The 17956-nt window shown below is 40.2% G+C and overlaps 1 protein-coding gene across 2 annotated transcripts; it reads left to right on the top strand.

The window, feature by feature from the left end:
- The first annotated feature begins 219 nt into the window (after positions 1–219).
- pcsk1 (proprotein convertase subtilisin/kexin type 1) lies at positions 220–17636 on the top strand. Of its 2 annotated transcripts, none has more exons than XM_058632790.1 (14): positions 220–765; positions 4194–4298; positions 4397–4519; positions 8443–8589; positions 9415–9491; positions 9642–9730; positions 10121–10293; positions 10655–10867; positions 10978–11078; positions 11597–11830; positions 12759–12916; positions 13756–13889; positions 15016–15177; positions 15694–17636. In XM_058632790.1, the coding sequence occupies exons 1-14, from the start codon at positions 577–579 to the stop codon at positions 16126–16128; spliced, it is 2340 nt and encodes a 779-aa protein (XP_058488773.1). In that variant the 5' UTR covers positions 220–576; the 3' UTR covers positions 16129–17636. The 2 variants fall into 2 exon arrangements, with proteins under 2 accessions (XP_058488773.1, XP_058488774.1); XM_058632791.1 differs by lacking the exon at positions 220–765 and adding an exon at positions 3201–3295.
- The last annotated feature ends 320 nt before the right edge of the window (positions 17637–17956 follow it).

Raw genomic sequence — 17956 nt, 5'->3', positions numbered from 1 at the left:
TAGATAGATAGATTCTGTTTTCCCTCCTTCTCTTCCTGAGACGAACAGTGGAATATTTTTAGTCCCCTTCTCCTTCTCCTCCTCCTCCTCCCGTTTAGACTTTCTCCTTCAGGGATTCAAAGTAACACGTTACAACAGAGGTAGACGCCGAACTGACGTCAGAGCACCAGTAACCTGACGTGTGAACACCCCCACCCCACCCTCACTCCCACTCCCACAGCTCACAGAGCACCAACCCTCCTCCCAATCAGCATCATCTCCTCTCACAGCGCAGAGCCGCGCAGTTGTCACGTCAGCTTCCCCTTCAGAAGCAGCTGTTTCTTCAGGAATAAGCAACAACAGCAACAACAGCAACAACAACAGCAACAGCAACAGCAACAGCAACAACAGCATCAACCGGGAGATTTTTGTTTATTCTGATCACACTTACACAGAGAGCGTGTGTGTGTGAGAGAGGCTGTTCTTGTTCTGCTGTTCTCTCTCTCTCTCTCTCCCGGGATCATCAACATCATCTCAGCAGCAGCAGCAGCGTCACCACACACACACACACACACACACACACACAGAGTCTCTGAAATGGAAGTGAGATGTCGTCCAGCGGTGATGTGTTGTGTCCTCGCCGCCCTGTGCTCAGCTCTGCCCCGCTCCCTCGCCTCCTCTTACACGGACAGACAGTATGTGAACCAGTGGGCAGTGGAGATCCCCGGAGGACAGTCCGTGGCAGAGGCCATCGCCAAAGAGCTGGACTATCAGCTGGTCCGACAGGTGAGCAGCGCCTACACCCCACCCGTCCATCACCAGTGTCACTGGGATGCAACGGAAATTAATATTCCTAATGACACATTTCATTTGATATAATCTCATTAAAGTATACGCAAAAGTACTGAATGTCCACTTCTAAAAATGTCCATATATATAAATACACAGGCCTGTACAAAAGTATATGCACACATGTTGGATTATATATGTACATGTATGAGGTATGACATTTCTAATATTACTAAACGTACCGTGGGTGTTTTTAAACTCGCTATATACTTCCACATATCCAGAGGATGAACATGTGTGATAATAATAGATCACATTATTATGTCACTTTTGTTAAAGGGACATATACAGTATGTCAGATATTACACCAAACAAAATGAATGATGGGATGTTTTATATGACATCTGTCATCGTCTCTGTCATAGTGTGTGGCTGTGGTCTGTGCTGGAGTTATAACGGAGCAGACGATGGCTCTATCTGCTCAACATCTTTGTTTGATCAAACCACGAGAGCGGAAACACACACACACACACACACACAATGTACAGTATGTTGTCGCTAAATGAAAGGAGGAGGTTTTGAATCACTCGGTGACATTTGTGTTAAAACAAAGCATAAGCATGGACAGGGTGGTATTCCAGTGTATTACTGTCTCTTTAATATGAAGCATTAGATTATCAGTAATCTGTAACTCTGACCAGCAACAACAATGAAATGTGACAAACAATGACGTCTTTCCCCTTCTTTATATTATGATTTATATTATAATTCATTTGCATGCTTTCTTCACATTAATTCAAAGTGAAAAGATAGCTATACAGTATGTGCCACCTGCTATGGACACGTGTTTGTTATTTTTGTCGCACACTCAGTGACACTTCAGACCACTTCAACTTAAAACTATACTCACCAACATACACACCTAGTGATTTATTTTAAAGTGCCCACAAGGGGGAGCCAGCGTCTTTCCAGTCATTCACAGGCCTCATGCTTTTTTTTTCTGGCTTCTCCCTCACAGTGGATTGATTTGAAACAAATAATATTAAATGCAATAATAATAATAATGAGTCACCTTATCTCTCGCTCTGACTTCATCTCATTTCACGTCACTAGTGTCTGACGTATATGTGAGGAAGAGGAGGAGGATGAGGGGGAGGATGAATAATAAATGAACGTTGGTGATAATGGTGTTTCAATCTTTTCTCAGATGGTACTTGGTATAAAACGTTTGAAACCCACTGCACTATAGTCTGTCCTTGTGATTAAAAAATGTGATACATGACCCCTTTTTATCATGATCACAATAATGTTGTGTAAATGTTATCAGGAAAACAACTTGTTTCAGAGTTCCCTGCCCAATTTTAATGTGTGGTGATCACGTAATATAAAACTGAACATATCCCATACTTAAACTGTCCCTGGGGCTTTACACAAATATGGGAAGAGGTGCAGATGACAGTATTCCAGACACACTGTGAGCCAACATCTTCAGCAGAGAACGTCACAATAGAAATGTAAAACAAACACGATATTAAAGCAAGTAAGTGTTTGGTTCTGCTCCTGATATGAAGTGATCACTAATTATCCACCACTGCTGTCTCTCAGGATCTTTGGTGATCTGGAAAAATGCTTTCCCTTTGTTTTTAATCCCTCTGGTCAAAGCTCTACCACCCGTCACTGGGGGTTGTGATTCTTGTGATTCTGACAGCACATGTTTGTAATGTTAGTAATGGTTTAAGTAAGTTTCCACGTCTTCAATGATTTCAAACCAAATGAGCATCTAAAGAAATAAAGCCAGCAAACGACTGTGGGTAGAATCAAACCCAGGTCAGCAGCCATCTGTTGCCCCTTCTTACAAACATTTTATGAGTTTTTAAATGACAATGGGTGGTTATTGATCACTTATACAATCATCCAAATTTACCCTTTAGTATCCCTGTATAGTGCGTCAACAACCTGGGCCTTCTGTACATTGTAATTTTGTTTTGTTTCAGACAAAACTAATGTAAATAAAAACTGTAAATAAGGCATGTTTGATAACCTGACATGCCACACCCTCAATAACACATAAAATACACTAGAACTGTACAGTGTTGGGTAGTAACGCGTTATTAGTAACGCAGTTACTTTATTCAGTAACTAATAATGAAACGCGTTGTTTTTTTTAACTTCAGTGACTCCGTTTCCGTTACTAAACGCTGCGTTACTCCGTTCCTGGTGAGGTTTTACAAGCACACAGTTCCCATAACATGTTAGCGATCAATAAAGTTTAATTGAATTGAAAAACAAAGCACTTGTCGCCCTCTAGCGTCCCACACGTAATCAAACACGCGCCATGAAGAGGACTGGACGGGTCAGGGTGAGGTCAGGGAGTTAAGTTTCTCCTCGCGGAGATATTCACATTATTTTCAACTGGAGAGCAGAGGGAAAAAGTACATTTCGGTAACTTGTAGACTCAAAAATACTTTCTACGGCGAACAACAGCAACAGCAATCTGCTGAATCACTTGGAGAAGTTAGCAGCTAAGGTAGCTAACGAGAGTCACAGCAGCGAGCACACACACACACCATTGTTTATTTGGATCTCTTTAGCAATATCAGGCTATTATTTCAGGAGTCCAATGGTAAAATTTAACAGATAAAAGGACCCTGCTTTCAGACAGATCATCAGCAGAATCAGAATCAGAATCAGCTTTATTGGCTAAGCATGTGAACACATACAAGGAATTTGACTCCGGTTTTATCCTTAGCACAATTAAAAGTAAAACATTAACATACATAAACATCAACATAACATAACATACATTCAACTGGAAAGAACTGGACAACAAAGAACAATAATTTAAAAAGAGTGGTATAAGTGAATAAATAAGGTGTCCAGAGGTCCAGTCTATTTTTAATATACATATATAGCTACAGTATATATATATATATATATATATATATATATATATTATATTACATGTAAGAAAAATAGGCTTGCAGTTTATAGCCTATGCAAGACTTTATGGCCTGACTGAAATAAATAGGCATTGAAAAACTACTTTGCTGTTTGTGTCAGGGTTTTATGATCATATTGCTTGTATTATGGCTAGAGGGGAACTCAATCAATCAACCTTTATTTAATGGGAGCATTGGAAAAACGTTTTACAGAAACTAAAAAGTTACTTTCTCAGTAACGCATTACTTTTTGGTTTAAGTATCTGAGTTACTTTTTTACAAAGTAACTGTAAGTAGTTAATATTTTTCAGTAACTAGCACAACACTGGTTTTCAATCATCTACTGCCTGGATGACATTTCATCATGATTTCCCTAATTCTGAATTCCAGTGGCTGTTTGTGGACCTGTATTGCAGATGGTTGCTGTTACGTCAGTCCCTATAAAATATTCAGCCCGTCTCATATATCATGTCTTCCTGTCTACAGATCGGGGCCCTGAAGGACCATTTCTTGTTCAAACACCCCAATCATCCTAGCAGGATGAAACGAAGTGCCAGACACGTCACTCGGCGGCTGTCGGAGGACGATCGGGTGAGTGCTCTCTTCTCATCGTCTCTACAGGATTTCTCCGTGTTGTTTGAAAAGATTGAATCGACTAAAACTCTCTCCCTCTCTGTGTGTGTGTGTAGGTGCTGTGGGCAGAGCAACAGTATGAGAAACCTCGAAACAAGCGAGCGTCCCTTGGCGGCTGCAGAGACTGCCCGGTGGACAAGCTGTTTGATGACCCCATGTGGAACCAGCAGTGGTACCTGGTGAGTCTCCAGTTAACCATCCATGACTATCAAAATAAAGTAATTCCAAATGTTCTAAAAACCACTCTGCTCATGATACAGTATGTCGTGTATGTGTGTGTGTGGGGACTTGTGTTCGACTGCAGCTGCTCTGATCTCTCCTGACACTGTGAGGACAGTGTGTGTGTGTGTGTGTGTGTGTGTGTGTGTATTGTGTGTGTTCAAATGGTCATTTTCAGCACATGTGCATAATGGAGTAAATGTACAGGGATGCAAAACATAAACACTGCATGTCATGGAGCAGCTCTGACAAAAAAGAGCTATTTGCTTAATTGGTAACACAGTCCATGTGGAGCTGAGAGCAGTGGAGAGATTATAATCCAGCAGGATGGAGTAGAGTCGAGCATTAAATCCTAATTTACCCTCAATGGAATGTATTAACTCTTTGAGGTTAAGTAGCAGCAGAGCGCAGTGGGCTGTCACAGCTGTGCGTCCTTTTCTACGTCCATCACTCACACGTCCACTTTCTCTTGACCCCAGCCTGACACTCTGAATGACACGAGTTTAGAGTGAGACTAGAGATTTAGAGTGGGGGGGAGGGAGGGAGAGAGAGAGATTTCTTTCTTCTCGTCACTTCACATGGAATCACATGAACTCAAATGAACCAAATGTTGTTTCTATGTGTATGTGGAGATGGGGAGGGAGCACAGTCTCTTTGTGAGTGAGTGAGTGAGTGTATGGACGAGGAGAGAGAGGGAGATCAAGAAACTGGTGGAAATAAAAAAAAAATAAAAACATTTTTGTGATTCATCTCAATTTATTTATTTATTCGCTGTATGAGCTTGTGACTCATGTTCAGTCAGTGCAGGTGTGTGTGTGTGTGTTAGAGTTAGTCTGATGCATAGTGATTCATTTGCCTTGTCCATTCAACAAGGACAAAGCTATGTCCTCGTTGAACGTGATGATGATGATGATGATAGTGCATTAGTGAGGGTGGAGCTGTGTGTGGAGAAGCTGGCTCTGTGGAGTGGATGAATGTCTTTCAGGAGTGGGTGACTTCCTCATAATTTAATGACGGGGTGACTCATCTCATACTAGCTTGAAATTCCTGCTGCTATCAGTCTGTGCTGCTGAATTGTGTAGTGTGTGTGTGCGTGTGTGTTTCATGTGCACTGTTCAAGTGTATGTGTGTTTATATCATCAGACAACACGTGAATGTAATGTCCTTATTATACAAACCAAAATCATTGTCATTCACTTTATAATTGAAATGCAATTACATGCAATTTTGTTGCGATTTATTTGATTTGATTAATTTTTTTCTTTATGCCATCCGCACTATAAATCATGATGAGCTCCTAGAATGACTGTAGAGCTGCAGGCTCCCACTTGTGCAGAATAAATGACTAGGACTGTATGTGTTGGTGAATTAGACAGCATTTTCAAGCCACTCACTCATTTTAATTCACTTTGGAAATCCAGAGTGATTTTTAACACACATGTCCTTCCATCCCTTATCCTGCCTCAGCATGGAATAAAAGCCCTATGAAGAATTTAACATCTGCTGAATATTGACTTTGAGATTTGATTTGTTCTCTGTCAACTGCTGCTGATATAATCCAAAGCAAGACAAAGGGAAAATGGAGAAATCCTAGTGAGAGGATGAGGTGAGACATCACAGGGATGAGTCATGTGTTGATGTGGCAGCCTGCAGCGTCTGTGCGTAATGTGCAAAGAGCAAAGTGAGGGGCTTTTTTTAGTCTTCCAGCTCTGAATCAGACTCTTCTCCAGGCTGCAACAGGCAGGCAGGCAGTGGTCCTCCTCACTCAACCCCACTCCCTCATGGTTTTCCACTTATTACAGACATGGCTCCTCCCACAATGATATTACTGTCTGTAGCCTCAGAGATGGAAGATGTCTTAATAATCCAACAGGGGGACTGAGCATGTGTTGTGTTTGTATCATAAGCCTTCAGATTGTGAACATTTCATATCACAATTATCCAGACCATAATAAGTTTATTTTTAGTGAACAGTTTACAATGAAAAAAAGTAGTAGTAGTAGTAGTGCAAATTGTATAGATTTGTTTAGTTTTGTACATATCTACTGCCTTTATGGTCAAACGACAGCTACTGCCTTCCTTACATCACAGGCACCCTCTCATCCAATCATTGCAAGACTTGTTGGTCCAGACTCCTCCCCTTTTTATACAGTAAATGCCAGAGTTGTTGCTATGTCACCTCCCTCACTACCAGGCCACGCCCCCTGCACTGCTCCCCACGCCCCCTCCTCTCCCCCACTCAGCTCGTTAGCCTCAGAAGAGGAGGTTTCTTTATAAAGCACGAGGCCCCAGAGTGATTGTAAAGATGCAGGCTCCCTCTTGTGGCATTTTAAAAGAAATCACTAAGACTGTATGTTGACAAGTGAAACTGAATTTTCAAGTCACTTATATGACTTATTTTCCGCATTCACATTATTTAAGTTGCGCCATGTTATCACATTTTGATGTGAAGTATTTTGAGAGTTAAATCTTTAGAGCCAGCAGTCAGCCGACAAGTGGTCATACAGCAGCAGTCTAGTAATGAATGTCTGTAAAGGTCAGTAGAAGAATACCAATCTGAAACACTTGACTTCTGCTGAGCCTTTTAACATAATAAGAGCCATTTAGATAAGTCACCATCTTTGCTCTGAAGTGCGAGGACAATATTCAGCCCCTGATTTGCATTCAGTTACTTACCTGACTCAAAATGTTTTCATTGAGAGTGGCTATTGTTTATGTGAGTACCTTGCAGGTATTAGAAAGTGCTATGTAAATAAGCACTGATTGATTATGGTTAAGAATCTGTTTCCCAATTTATGTCAGTGTTAGACCTTTTGTCTGGAAAAGGAAGTTTGCAAAGCACTCACTCCCTTGCACCAAATTCCATAGAAGAAATCGACAATTTTAGGAGCTCCTGGACGACTGTTGCCTCGTTCTGTAAGTTTGTGTCACTGAGGTGAATGAAAGTTTTCAACACTGAAGGCACAAAGTAAACACAGACCACATACATTGCACAAATGACATGGTGTTTATTGTCATTACACGACTGAAATGTGGAGGTCAGATGGAAGGTTGATCAGAGCTGCTGCGACTGAGTCTCACACTCTAACTGATGGAGACAGCAGTTAGAGGGTTTGCTTACTTTAACCATAAAAGGGCCCGGAAATGTTCAATATCTGGCAGTTATTGACAATTTACTGCATGTTAAAATGAAGTATTAACAATTTCATATGAAGAAAACAAAATGTTTTATTCAAAATAAAAACAATAGTTGTTCACGAACAACAGATTTTGTTGTTAAATTTGAAATATGAACAGTATAAAACATATTGAAACTGTGTTTAGGCATTTTTCCAACTCTCTCCTCTCTGGTGACAAAGACGCTGATTCGCCGGCTTCCTCTGAGAACGCAAAGGAAATGATCGTCATAACCACTCGTTTCAGAAACCGATGGCACCAGCAAACGTGTTGTCATCAATGCCCTCAGTATTAAAGGGTTTAGAGCAGTACAATGAAATAAACATATTCCTCAGATTTATGCTGATGTCGATCTTATTAGGTGACATTTCTTAGTGGTCTCTGCCATCATCCATGAGCCTGGCTGCATTTAAGACAGTATGAACGGGTGCCAGATGGAGCCACATTTAAAAAATACTGAACAATCACATTAAGAATCTCAATGCTGAGGAGTTTTTGAGGCAACTTTATGTAACACTCAGACAGACACCATTGAGATATTCCTTAATATAAAGTGTGAAGTAAATCTGAAGATGACGTTTGTTGACTTTAGTGGACACATCCATTCATGTATCCCTCCTCCATGCACTCACTGGTAAACGCTGCTTGTCTGAACATGTTTATAATCTTTTACATAAGGAACTGTCCTGTCCTTCTTGTCTTCCAGCAAGACACACGGACGTCCTCCTCGCTGCCAAAGCTGGACCTGCACGTGATCCCAGTGTGGCAGAAAGGCATCACTGGAAAAGGCGTGGTCATCACTGTTCTGGATGACGGACTCGAGTGGAACCACACAGACATCTACTCCAACTACGTAAGACACCGTTTCCATGGAGACAGCCTCCATAGTCTGGGTCTGTTGTTGTCATGGCGACGCCGCTGGTGACACCTCACAAGGCGCTGCGTGGAGACAGTAATAGGTCCACTACATGATCATCTCTGCCTCACGAGTGCTTTGTGGGGGTTTTCTGTCAATGTGGAAATACTGTACTGCATATTCATATTAAGTCAACATGTGAGACAGTGAATTTCAATGAGGTTTCATTTTTGACCGAATTTCTCCTGATGAAAGGGAAGTTAATGGCCGTCATCAGCCACGTCTGTGGTGCAACAGGGTCTCTGCTGCACAAGTGCAAAGAATGAAAGAGGAAAATCTATTTTTTTAATGAAGTGAATTCACAGATTAATCGAAGCAGCTCTATAACCAAGATGCTCGTCCTTCACAGTCAAAGCATGAGAGTGGTTCTACGGTGACGGGTACAGGCATCTGTTTATTTACATCTGATCATAAACAGAAGCTTTTAACGCACATTTTAATTTGCTCTTTAATAAGAAGATAATCTGTGAGCTTCATCATATTTCCCAGCACAGAGGAATGACAGAAACAGACACAGCTTGACATATCACACACATTTATACGCTGCAATTTGTCCCACCATGACACGAGCCTCGGGCAAAAGCAGTCTGAAGCTTTCAGCAGATCACTGCACTCCTTCATCCCGAGAGTCATTCAATTTGTGTTTTTCCACCCTTTGTCCACGTCACTCTCGCCTCTTGTACGCGCTGATAGATGTCTCCATGACAACAGAAGCCATGGTCACTAACGTCCGATCGTTTCCCGTGTGCTTTTGTTTTAAAGGACGCAGCAGCCAGCTACGATTTTAACGACAATGACCCAGACCCTTTCCCCAGATATGACTCAACGAACGAAAACAAGTAAGTGAACTGCTGTGTGGTGACATATTTACGTCACTGGGCGTCACTTATTAAATTGGAATAAAACCTTCACATATTGTAGTGAAATATGTGCAAAAAGCACTTTTCCTTTTAACAAAAGTGTAAAATAAAGATGTCTTTTCTTCTCAGGCATGGGACTCGCTGTGCGGGGGAAATTGCTATGCAGGCAGACAACAATAAGTGTGGAGTTGGAGTGGCATATAACTCCAAGGTTGGAGGTAAAGTTACATATATATATATATATATATATATATATATATATATATATATATATATATATATATATAATACACGTCATGTTGCATCATCTTTCGATTTCCTGATGATGGACTCGTGATTTTTACACCAGCTAGTTGCACAATGTCATTCTCCAAAATGAAATAGTGTTCTGCATGTTGGGGCTGTAACATCTGGGTGTCCAGCTGCTTCATAGCCCAGAGGCTTATCTTAGCTTAACTTATCCCCAACAAAGACGTGTATATGTTACATTCAAGTAAAAGACTCCTCACTTCTTATCATTGATCGCACAATGGAGTCAATGGTAATCTGTATAAGTTGTGTTACTTGTCAGTGGGTCTGTGCTACAGTTCCTCTCTCTCTGTGCTCAGGGATCCGTATGCTTGATGGGATTGTGACTGATGCCATCGAGGCCAGTTCTATTGGTTTCAATCCGGACCATGTGGACATCTACAGTGCCAGCTGGGGACCCAACGACGACGGCAAGACGGTGGAGGGCCCGGGCCGTCTGGCCCAGAAGGCTTTCGAGTACGGAATCCAGAAGGTAAAACTATTCATATAAGGTGACAATAAAGCTCCAGTGTGTAGAATTTAGGGAAATCTGTCAACTTCATTTACCATCACTGTAAAATTTAGAATTGTTAGTTTTATCAAGATAAAGCCTTTTGCCAGCCACGGTGGATGAGTGAGTCCTCTTTCAACTGGAAGGTCGAGGGTTTGATACCTAGCACTGCCGGTGTTGACCATGCCTGTATGAATGTATGAGTGAATGGTAAAACTTCATTGTAAAGCAGCTTTGAGTGAAAGGTGCGATATAAACACAGAGTATTTAGCATTTACCATATGTAGCATATATTTTGAGTGAACAGTGAACAGAAACTTTTCTTTTCTCCTGCCCTCTGCAGGGCCGTGGCGGAAAAGGCTCCATCTTTGTGTGGGCGTCGGGTAACGGAGGTCGTCAGGGCGATAACTGCGACTGCGACGGATACACCGACAGCATCTTCACCATCTCCATCAGCAGCGCCTCTCAGCAGGGCTTGTCTCCCTGGTATGCGGAGAAGTGTTCGTCCACTCTGGCGACAGCGTACAGCAGCGGTGACTACACTGACCAGAGGATTGTACGTGAACACACACCTCATGTCCTTATGTGGTGTCACATCGTGTTTCTAACATGAATAATATGCAACGTGGTCTTAATCTACACCTTTCCTTGGCTACTTGTTTGCAGACGAGTGCTGATCTACACAACGAGTGCACTCAAACTCACACTGGAACGTCGGCCTCTGCTCCGCTGGCTGCTGGAATATTTGCATTGGCACTTGAACAAAAGTAGGCACTGCTGTTCCTGGCACTGTCTCTATATGAATGATATTTCAATACACACATATATATATTATAGTATTATGATAATATGATTAATATTATTATAATATATTGTATATTATATAAATAAGGTGCCTTAATTGACACACAGTGCACCCTTTTCCTTTAAGACAATTTTTTACCTGTTAGTGAAAGTCAGATTTTCTTCCTCATCAGTAGTCTGTACCTGTTTAAGTACAAGTGCTAAAAATCAAATTCATGTGGTAAAATTACAAATATACACATAAAATGTGCAGTGGTAATGTAAATTACATTGTATAGATGAATGTGTGTGTGTGTGTCTGTAGCCATGGTGTGAAAACATGCTACAAATCTCTTCCTACTCTTGATTAAATTCCCTTTGTAGCCTTTGTGGGAAACTTTTTAGCAATCAAAAGTGACATTCTCCAAATGTGTAGCTACAGGCACAGAAATGTTGTTGTAGACTAACTGGTCTGCCTTCCTGTCCATCTTTCCTCCATCAGCCCAGATCTAACCTGGAGAGACCTGCAGCACATTGTAGTCTGGACCTCTGAGTTTGATCCTCTGGCGAATAATCCAGGCTGGAAAAGGAACGGCGCAGGACTGATGGTGAACAGTCGTTTTGGCTTTGGTCTCCTGAATGCTAAAGCCCTGGTTGATCTCGCTGACCCGGCCACCTGGAAGCATGTACCTGAGAAGAAGCAATGTATCATCAGGGATGATTCCTTCCAGCCAAGGTATCTAACCTTTCCCTGCACCACAGATGGCTGCTTGTATGATTGATTGATTACTACTACAAACGTCGTCAAAACAAGTGTTTAGGAGGCCAGCATTATAAGACAAAAGAATTCTGACCTTTTTTTATCTTACCTTTTCTTATTTTATTTTATTTTGAGTTGTTTGCTCTGAATTCTGGCTCTAATCTAAAAATATTTACACAAATTTGACACAGTTATTGATGTCCACCAATTTATTTCTCTCAAAAATCACAGTTGTAGCCTTTACGACATTCGACAAAGTATCTAATTCAAGAGAGACACAAGTTTGAGTTTGAATTTATTGTGACGCTGAGATTCTGAGCAAACAAAGCAAACAGACTGAACCATTTGTGATATTAAAGACGCTTGTATTCCTGTCATCAAGCAAAAAAAGAAGTCATTCAGACATCATTGCTACACTTGAAACCATAGGATTAGATATCCCGGCATCAACACCAGTATACATAGTTCCAATCAAAGGCTGAAGTCACATTTGCGCAAGTGTCCAATCTGCCGTTTACTTTGGATTAGAAGACTCAGTAGCAGTAACACCCAGTTTCCACATTACCTTACTCCATCCTGTTTAATCCAGAGGATTTGGCTCGACGTTTCCGCTTTGCTTAGTGCTCTACAATCCCCTCTGACGTTATGCCAGCTTGAACACGGAAATCTTTTCATTCATGTCTCGCAGAGACAGGGATTATCTGTTTTTGTAAATGAATGAATGTTCAAATCTAATGAACGTGTGTGACGAGCTACTGTAAGCGTTTCCCAAATGTGTTCACAATAACTTTGCATCAAGATCGTGAGCAGCCGCGTCTTCTGATGAATGCGACTGCAGTTTCATCAGCGACTGTTTTCATGCAGAGCTGTTTGTGTTCCCTGCTAAATTTAATGCATCCCACAGGGAGCTGAAGGCGGCGGGGGAGATCACTATAGAGATTCCAACCAAAGCCTGTGCAGGGCAGGAGAACGCCATCCACTCACTGGAGCATGTGCAGGTGGAGGCCAGCATCGAATACACCAGGAGAGGAGATCTACACATCACACTCACCTCCCCAGCTGGTTAGAGACGTGCACACACACACACACACAATGACTTCAGGAGATCTGGCTTATTAATAATATCTGGATATGTTAAGTCTATATTCTGATATAGTGTAGGAGATATATACTGTATGTATGTGGCTATAAAGCTGCACACAGGTTGTTATTTGTGTTTCTCAAGGGGAGAATGACGGTACAATTTAAATACACACTTAAATACACATAAAATTAAATCTACTGTTTATGATCTGTATTACATGGTCTTTTCAGATTACATGGTCTTTACATGGTCAATTCAGATAATAGCTGGTTTATTTCTTTGGCTTTTTAATGTTAAATAAAGGATATATTTGTGTGTGTTTTGCATGTAAATGTAGTCAAATTCTGCTTTAACACAAATAATTAGGCTTAATTATTTGTGTTTTTGAAGTGACATTCTTAAATATTGGTGGTTCCATGTAGGTTTTTTTTTAATCAATATAATGTTTAATTTATAATATTTGGTGTATTTCATTCATTTATTCAATATACTATATACCATGATTATCAATAAGAAGGAAATGTCATCACAGCTACTTTATCACGATGACAATATCCAAAAGCTACGATCATAGCTTGTCTCATGTCACGATATAAAGAAATAATATCCCTGTAAGTGAGAAATGATAGATTCCCTGCTCTAACCCCATAACATGTCTTCACATTAAAATGTAATAATTTACGTTATGGGGACTAGATGTTTGTCCAAGTCCCTGATGTGTAAAGAGCTTTCGGTCCCCACAACATGAGTAATACCTGGAATATAACATACAGTATAAAGAGCAATGACAAAGCTGTTTTATGCCTTTTAACCTCAGGTACTAACACGGTGCTGCTGGCTGAACGAGAGCGGGACACGTCTGCTAATGGCTTCAGGAATTGGGACTTCATGTCTGTCCATACCTGGGGAGAAGACCCTGCTGGGACATGGACCCTGAAGATCACAGACACTGTGAGTCACACATAAAAATGTATATCAAAACAGTCAACGACGTCTAAATTCAAGCAACACAACGTAGGACTTGCTCTCGGGCGACCCCTACAGTTGGTAAATGGTATCGTTTGAGTTACAACTACTGTAAAATAATGTGTTGCAGTAACATAACAATACCTGTGAGCTCTGAAGCACAAACAACCATGTCTTCAGACCATGATAGCATTTTATACAAATTATTATTAATATAATTAATATTATTATTAATAAATAATATTAATAATAATAATTATTATTATTATTATTATTATATATATTAATATCATCAATATTGTATGATGGTAGTTAGGATTAGTTTAGTTATTGCTCACTGTATGCAAATCCTACATTGTGTTACTTTAAATATGCAAAAACATAAACGTGCCATTAGAGATTTATTGCATTTAATTTTATTGCAATAAACAGCTCAGCAATAAGAATGTCCAATATTGGGTTAAATGTGAATGAGAAAAAGTATGTATGTATGTTGGTGACTTAAGTCGTAGTGATTAATTTTGAATGACCAGAGGGGGCGCTGCATCTTTCCAGTCATTTAAGAACATCATGATTTGAATATGATATTTAGATATGATGTATTTAGAATGTCCATCTTATTTTGATTATGGCAGCAATATCAGGAATCAAAAATATTTTCTTCAGTTAGACAGAAAACACACAGTGTTAATAACATGTCAGTGATAGGAGGAAGCCATTAAAAAAAGACATTGTTGCCACTCTTGACTGTGCTAATAATCTCTTAAATGTGTTATCAACGTAATCTCTGTCATGTTTATCTTCCGCTGAACTTGTTTTTGCCGTTTTCTTCTTACTTTTCGGCTGTTAAGTTGCATCAAAAGACAGATACAGACTTCCAAAATAAACTTCCCTGTTAAACCGGAAATGATGAACTGTCACGTCGACAGTATGAAAAAGTACTCTAAGGCATATTTTTACAATTACTGCAGTAATATTTCTATTATTTTGTCAATAATTGTGAATAATTATAACATGAAATTTTCATCTGGACGCACACACACACACACAGACACACACAATTCCCCATCATAGCTTAAGTTGCATTTCTGTCTGTTATTTCCTCTCATAGTCAGGCCGCATGGAGAACAAGGGCCGCATTTTAAACTGGAAGTTGATTCTTCATGGAACATCAGAGAAGCCCGATCACATGGCGAAACCGCGAGCGTACATTCCCTACAATGCTGTGCAGAATGACCGGCGCGGTGTGGAGCACATGGACGACATGACCGAGGTTAGTTCCACAGGCAAAGGTGATCATCGTAAAGCCATCTGTAACCTTTATAAACACAGATGTGCTGCATACCCACACAAAGGCCAGAAACTCCACTAAAAGCTCCTCAAAAACGTTCTTATGATCACCAGATACATGCAGTTAAAACACCAGTCCATCAGTGTAGAAAACACCTGTAGGGAAAAATCCTGTAGGGATTCTGAAGAACGTGCTTCTATTTTCACTTCATTTTTACCAGCTACGCTACAAGTAGTTATCTTATGTGTTGGACTGTTGTACAAGTTCATGGTACTAACCCACGCATGCACATTTCTGTGACGTAGCTCTGGAAAGGTTCTATTGCTTCTCTTTTTCCTTTTATTTAACCTTTATTTATACAGATTATCTCATTGAGACACTCAAGACAAGATAAACTCAAGATAAGGAAGCTGACTTATTGTCTTATAATGTGCGTCATGTACCAATAACACACCTCTCTGTCTGTCTGTCTGTCTGTCTGTCTGTCCTCTCTTGCAGGAGCCCACACAGGCTAATCCTCCTCCTAAAACAGAAACACCCTCCTCCAACCCAGAGAAGATTCCCAAAATACCCTCAGATCCAGCCTACTCCCCCTCTCTGGCCCTGCTGCGTCTCCTGCAGACGGCTTTCAACCGACAGACCCCGGCCTTGCAGCAGTACCAGGCTTCAGGTAGATCCTCCTCCAAGTGGAGGAAGCAGCAGCAGCAGCAGCAGCAGCAGCAGCACCTGGACAGAAGCCTCTCCCCTACCGCTACCAGATTCCCCCCTCAGAAGCTGTACCAGGCTCTGGACATGATCAACAAGTACCGTGGCAATGAGGACAGTGTCTACAGCGACTACAGCGACGGCTTCTACAACACCAAGCCCTACAGGCATAGAGATGATCGACTGCTACAGGCTCTCTTTGAAATGATCGATGATGATGGCATGTGAAGGAGAGGAGGGGAGGGGAGGAGAGGAGAGGAGAGGGGAGGAGTTATACAGGGAAGAAAAACAAAAACTCTTCCACTCTGTTCTGTTTCCCCCAATATGCTGCAAATTTAATCTCTTTATGTTCTTTTGCCAAATCATCATTCTCCCCCCCCCCCCGCTGTATAACTGTATCTCTGTGTTAGTGAAAGCATTCAAACGTGTTAGAAATGGTCGAGGACATTTTGTCTCTCTTCTCTTCCTGCTCAAGCATGCCACATTTAGAATATACGTTTTGTATTATTATATTACACACACACACACACACACACACACAGAGTCTGGTTCCCAGGACATCAGAGGACATTACATTGACTTACATTCTTAACCTTAACCATAACTGGTACTGCCCTAATCCTAACCCCAATCTAAACATACAACAGGTCTTAAAATGTAATCATATACATTATGGGAACTTGCTTTTTGTGACTGTGTAAACAGACATTGGTCCCCACAATATGAGTAATACCTGAAACATACACACACATACACACACACACACACTATAAAAAGAGGATTGTTAAATGATTTCCAAAATTTCAAAAAAAAAATATTTTATTATTTTTCCTTTTCATTCTATTTATGTATTTATTTATTCATTCATACTTAAAATTATAAAACGACACATTTGAAAAAAGTAAAACAATTAAATATTTTAAACATAAGATTTGTTTGATTTTTTGTCAGTGTGTCATTGTGGACTATAATGTATTACAAGAAAAAAATATATTGTGAAAGATGATTTAATATGCAGGGACAATGTAAATGTACTATTAAACAATTATACTGAGGAAAAAAAACAAAAGAAAATCAAAATATGTTGATATATATATTCAAAATGGAATAAAAAATGAGAGATTAATTGTTGTGTGCAATTGGTTTAATTTTGTAAAAGTACAATGCTGCATTAAATGAAATATTTTTCTAGCAATCCTCAGTTCATATTCTAAATAATATATATATACAGTATATATCAAACCCTTGAACGGTTTATTTTCTCATGGCACAGTTCACTCCTTGTTGTCCGTGTGGTTGCCATAACTACCAATAAACACTGCCAAAACCTTTGCTTGTCTGTCAGAAGGTGTTTGTGTTTCCAGTGATTGTGACACAGAGAGTTTAGGATTGCAGACTCTGTCTCGAGGCTCTGCGCTGCAGTCTTCATGCACAGTTATCTCCATTGCCTTAATATGTATAACTGTGCACACTCAAGTTACTGATGCTCGTCTCAGTGTTTATGAGTTGCGATGTCTCTCTCCTGACTGCTTCACTTCTCTGTCAACAACAGAAAAACAACAAGCTGTTATTAATCTGTTCTTTGCTGTAGCCAGTGCTGTTTTATTTCTTTTTGACTGATGCTTCAGTCAGAAGTTGTTTACACAAACAATATCATGTTGCAATTTCTGTATGAATGTAAAAAACAAGAAAAAAAAGAGAGATTTATCATAATAAACTGCAAAGTGATGTCTTGAGTCAGTTTGAGTGTCTGAATGTGGCAGTTTATCTGCTTTCACTGTGAAGTGTGAGTGTTCTCTGGAGTAGAATAAGGACACTTTAGTTATCTGCACATTAGTATTGATTTCATTTTGGTTCTTTTTCATTTCTGTCTATTTTGTGACGTTATAGATTGATTTTGCATCATGTGCTTTTATTGTGAAGGATATCTTTCCATATCAAATACACACTTATATTTCAAAACACTCTGAAACGTCATCATAGAATCATTCACCCGTTCTGCTGCATACAGTACTACTGTCACCACCTTGTGGAGAACATGGGTACAACACCCTGT

This window comes from Solea solea, chromosome 6, assembly GCF_958295425.1.
Source record: "Solea solea chromosome 6, fSolSol10.1, whole genome shotgun sequence".
NCBI lineage: Eukaryota > Metazoa > Chordata > Actinopteri > Pleuronectiformes > Soleidae > Solea > Solea solea.
This window is presented reverse-complemented; position numbering and strand designations above follow the sequence as displayed.